The 5214-nt window shown below is 28.5% G+C and overlaps 1 protein-coding gene across 1 annotated transcript; it reads left to right on the top strand.

Moving 5' to 3' along the window:
• The first annotated feature begins 1507 nt into the window (after positions 1-1507).
• LOC127244035 (NADH dehydrogenase [ubiquinone] 1 alpha subcomplex subunit 2) lies at positions 1508-3724 on the top strand. The gene is made up of 3 exons (XM_051264324.1): positions 1508-1670; positions 1759-1865; positions 3445-3724. Exons 1-3 carry the CDS (start codon positions 1585-1587, stop codon positions 3540-3542), a joined length of 291 nt encoding a protein of 96 aa, XP_051120281.1. The 5' UTR covers positions 1508-1584; the 3' UTR covers positions 3543-3724.
• The last annotated feature ends 1490 nt before the right edge of the window (positions 3725-5214 follow it).

Here is a 5214-nt window from a genome sequence, read left to right on the forward strand (position 1 = left end):
TCTTCTATCTTCAAAGTGTCAACTAAATTTATTCCTACTTTTTCTCTTAGTCAAAATGAAATGTGTGAAGTGAAATATTCTTATCTTTCCATTAAATAACACTATACTATGGTGAAAAGATATGACAACTAACAAATTGCATAAACATCAATTTATTCTTTTTAGTAACTTTTGTATTGTTCTACCTCACAGACATTAAGTAAAATCTTTGTGTTTGTCGTGTACAATATAATCATTTTTCGTTGATATAAATAGTATTTTTTATTATCTAAATTTCAAGACCTTCTTCATGGTATCCCAAACAATTGATTCAAGTGCATATTTAAGACGTATTAATTTGTTTGGAGTTGTTAGAGATGATTTTATAATATTAATGGGCTTTAAGATCTTTTTTCTTAATTCATCGCTAAACATGCCTTAAAGCAGTTTATAGTTGCAACGAGCTTTCGTATTACGCAATCCAATGCTTTCAATCAATTTATAATCAATTACTCTCTGTCATTTAAACTTATATTTATTTATTTTTATTGTCATAAGGAAATATTCATGTTATTTTTTTTAAAAAAAAATAAAAATACCATTTTTCGTATTTTTCTTTACTATAAAAGAAAATATATTTTTTTTTGTTTTTATCCATTTATTTTAAAGCTTGTGCCCGCTCACATAGTGATGTTATAATTACTAAAAGGACAATTGTATACATTACCGTGAAACGGATGAAAATGGAAAAAATGTATATGTCAAGGTGGAACGGAGAAAGTATTATTATAAAATATTATACTCCATCACCTTTGAACAATTGACTCATTTGTTCCGGGAACAATTATTTAAGTAATGTAGATTATTAATTTATTAATAATAAGTTATAATATTATTATATTTTATATATTTTTTTTTATATGAGTAGTGTCGTTAGTATTTTAAAAATACAAATGAATATATATGATTAAAAGAAATTAAGAATATATGTTTGAAATATTTTTAATTTTATATCTTAATAAAATATATATAATATAGATATTATTTTGTAGATAATAAAATTTTATATAATATAAGTAAATAAAAAAATATATTTATTTATTTATATTTAAATTAAACTAATTATATAATAAATGAAAAAACTTTAGCATTGGAAAAAATATTTATTTATTAAAAAAGGATAGAAATAAGGAAGTTTGAAGTGATCCTGCTTCTAATATCTTATAAATTTAATTACGTTGATTTATTTATTTTAATATATTTAAAATGAGTAAATTTAAATGTATTATCTGTTCTGATACGAATATACAGAAAAAAGATTTATGACAAATGGACTATTATACAAATATTACATATAATTTAACATAGAAATAATAGAATTTTGAGTAATGTCTATTAAAAATTTAATTAAATTAATTTTTATTTATCAATTATATTTAATTAAATGTATATAACGACTGAGGGAGTAGTATACAAATATTAGACCTTATTTTAGGGGAGTTGGGCAGGACAGGGCAGTTCGGGCCGGCGGGCACCGGGCAGCTTGATCCCCAGCCCATATAAAGAAGCAAAGGAAAAATGCTAAGAGAAAACGCAAATTGAAGAATGGCGTGGAGGGGACAGCTCTCGCGAAATCTCAAGGAGCTTCGCATCCTTTTCTCTCCTAATACTCCCTCCAGTTCTGCTACCAGGTTTCATTTTCAATTCCTGATTTCACTTTCTTGCTCAGCATCGTCTTGTTGTCGGCCGTGACCGTCGCTTTTGTTCTCTTCTTGCTAGATCTTTCATCGAGAATAATTACAAGGATCTGAAGACCAAAAACCCTAGACTTCCGATTCTCATCCGTGAGGCCACTGGCATTGAACCGCAGCTTTGGGCTAGATATGGTAATTTATAAGTTCAAATAAATCGTTTCTGATTTCTCTCATGGGTAATGTAAAGGCGCAATTAGGTGTTATATCCGTCTGTTTATATGGGTGAATTCTTCTGTGTTTATCTCAGTTTATGAGTTTAGAATATGCTTGGGCACTGCTTTACATTGACAGCATGAGATTTAGGGCTTTTAAGGTTGTTAGTCCAATCTCGGCTCTTGTTATTTTTCAATTCTGAAGGCATATTTTGGTGGCTGCGGAATCATAGTTTGGTGTTGTTCTACTCTTTTCCAAATTCAGCAAACAAACTATCTAGTTGGGTCTGTTTGCAAGAGCTTTTTACTTATTTCACTAGATGAATTGGTGGTAGTAATCTTAAAAGGTTAACTGTTGTGATCCGAAAAAAAAATAAATAAATAAAGTGTTTGTTTTGGTGATTCCGGAAGATCAATACGCTTATTCGTCTTAATGAAAATGTTTTGATTTTAAAAAAACAATGAAGTTTCAAAGAAACCATATGGGAGGCTGAAAACTGCTTATTTTGAACAATCAGAAGCAGGAAATCATAATCAGCTTGCAATGTGTTTTTTTTTTTTTTTATCAGAAGCACATATGTTTTATATAATATATATATATGTGCATATATATATATGTAAGTAATTGCAATCAATATATGATTTCACATTGAAGCATATTAATTCATATTCTACGTTTGAATTAGATCACGGTTCATCTATGAAAGATACAAGCCTTCCTTGTTTAGGTTCCTTGAAAAACATTGGAAATATTAGAACGGATGTGACTTTGGTATTGTGTCTTTGTAATATGCTTGAGTTGAAATATTAACAAGATAAGTTGAACAAGCACTATGGATGCAATGTACTAAGCTTGATGGCTTGTAGTTTGCTGTAATGTTCTTCGGTAAAACTTGGTATAAAAAATCATAAACTAATTCCATAGTAATTACATGGCAATGAATTCTCAATAAATGGTTTGGGAAAAAACATTGGGAAAGACCCAAACACCTATCCCAAACGAAAGAGACAGCAGAAGGAATTTTCGAATTTCAAAAACTTTCAAAAAATAATCAGCCCTCAAACTGGGAGCATATATACTTTTATTATATCTAAATAATGATCGAGAGATGCATTTGATGGTTTTAACTTTCTGGGCCTGACCACATGGTCACTTCACCTTAATTGGATCATATTCCATGAAGATATTAACTAACTTGGCTGCTTGAAAGTGGTGGTTTAAATTCTTCCTTGTAAACGATTACATTGTAACACGATTATGAAACTAGCAATCATTGTTTTCATCCTCCCATTATGCTTTTGCAATTATATAATAACGTAGTCATTATCATGAGGTCACAAAGATATTTATAATTAATTGAGGGTCACTTACTGCGGTAACTTGATAGAGTATTGGAGAACTGATTCAGCTTAGTATTGTGCTTTAATTCTAAAAAACTGAAGTGATTGTGAGTGGTCATCTTTTAACTTTGCCTGTTGATAAATTTGCGTATTATTTTCTTCTGTAATTTTCGCAATATATAGGAATATCTTTGCTTATGATGTATTCATAATGATAGACATGGGCGTGGAGAGAGGAATTCGCTTGGAGGGTTTAAATGAAGAGCAGATATCTAAGGCACTAGAGGATCTTGCTAAAGGAGGAGCATCCCGGTAAAGGATGTCAACTGCTTTCCTTTCCGACACTTCTTTTTCTGGAAACAATAAAATTCCACCTGGTATCTTCTTTTAGCTGATCATCTCTATCATTTTAATGATGAACCTAGTGGAACTAATGTAATTCTCTACTATTGTCGACCTTTGATGGAATCTGTTCTGTGAAAACAGTTTTTCTTTTTTTTTTTTTTTGCCGATGGTATTCATAGTGGATTTGCCCGGTGGACACAAGAGTCTTGAAGCTCTTATGCTGTCATGGATTGACTTATTGGGCTACCATCTTGAACTATACTGAGATATATATATATATATATATGCTGACTCTATTTTCTTTATGCCTTCCTTGCTTCTCTTTTGGGGTTAACTTTGGTTTTCAACATTCCCCTTAATGATTTGAGGAATTTGGTAAAGGTAGATTAGAGTGGAGTAATTTTTCTGCACATAATTTATGTCTCTTAAATTTTTGGATGGAAGAGGACATAGTTGTTGATTTATGTGAACAACTTCATGATGTGTGAAGTTGAAGAATCAAGGGACTTGAGGTTTGATTCTTCGAAGAACTAAATTGTTTTAGAAAATTGTTGATTTATTGATTTGTGAGCAAATACTTGATATATATTTGGCTTCCTTCCCTAACTGATTGGTGTTGATCTGACGTATCGATGTATATATGACAACAATATATAATCTCTCCGCTTGCTTCATTTTTTGCGTCATTATGCTTAACATTAATAATATTTTTATATTTGTATAATTTTTTGTACAAATGTAATTATATTGATATTATATAAGAGTAATAAGATAATAATAGAAGTATTTTGTCATTTGTATGACGTTATCCTTAAACTTTGGGATTTATAAAGATTACAAGTCAATTAATATATGTCAAATTTCATCAATTTTATATAAAGCATCCATAATATATATATATACAATTTGGGAAGGAAGATTTTCTCAAATCATCATTGTATAATATGTGTTATTTGTAATAAAGATATGTATTGTTTGTTTATGATTACGGCGTGTATAAATGATATGTGTCATATATCATATGTTATTTGTTAACACATTGCGTATTGTTAGCACTGTGGTGAATTTTAGCCGCCTTCATACAATTTGGATTTAAATAATTTTTTATGACAGTATTTTCCACAATTATGAATAAAATATTTTATAATATAGGGTAAATTATATAATATTCATTTGTGATATAGTAAAAATGCATAAAACACTCTATATTTTATTTATTGCGTAAAACTCCTCTGTAGATGTAAAATTTGCATGAAACACATTCATTGTCCAAGTTCTAAATAAATACCTAACTTATGCAAGTTTTATATAAATAAAAAAATGTAAAATATCTTAAATAATTTTTTGAATAAATGAATGAATCATTTATTTATTCAATAAATTATAAAAGATATTTTATTTCTTTTATTTGTATAAAATCTGCATTATTTGGTTCATATTTACGATAAAATATCAATTTTTGATGAAAATAGTGTTTCGTAAAAACTTTATATCAAACAATAAATAAAAATAGAGTATTTTATATATTTTTACTAAAACACAAATGTTGTAATATATTTATAGCAGTTGTTGTAAATGAAACATAAATAGCTATAAGTTATTGTCTCAATTGTATAACATTAGCATGTAGTGCAATTTAATGA

The sequence above is a fragment of the Andrographis paniculata genome, unplaced genomic scaffold (assembly GCF_009805555.1).
Source record: "Andrographis paniculata isolate CXL003 unplaced genomic scaffold, ASM980555v1 Contig9END, whole genome shotgun sequence".
Taxonomy (NCBI): domain Eukaryota; kingdom Viridiplantae; phylum Streptophyta; class Magnoliopsida; order Lamiales; family Acanthaceae; genus Andrographis; species Andrographis paniculata.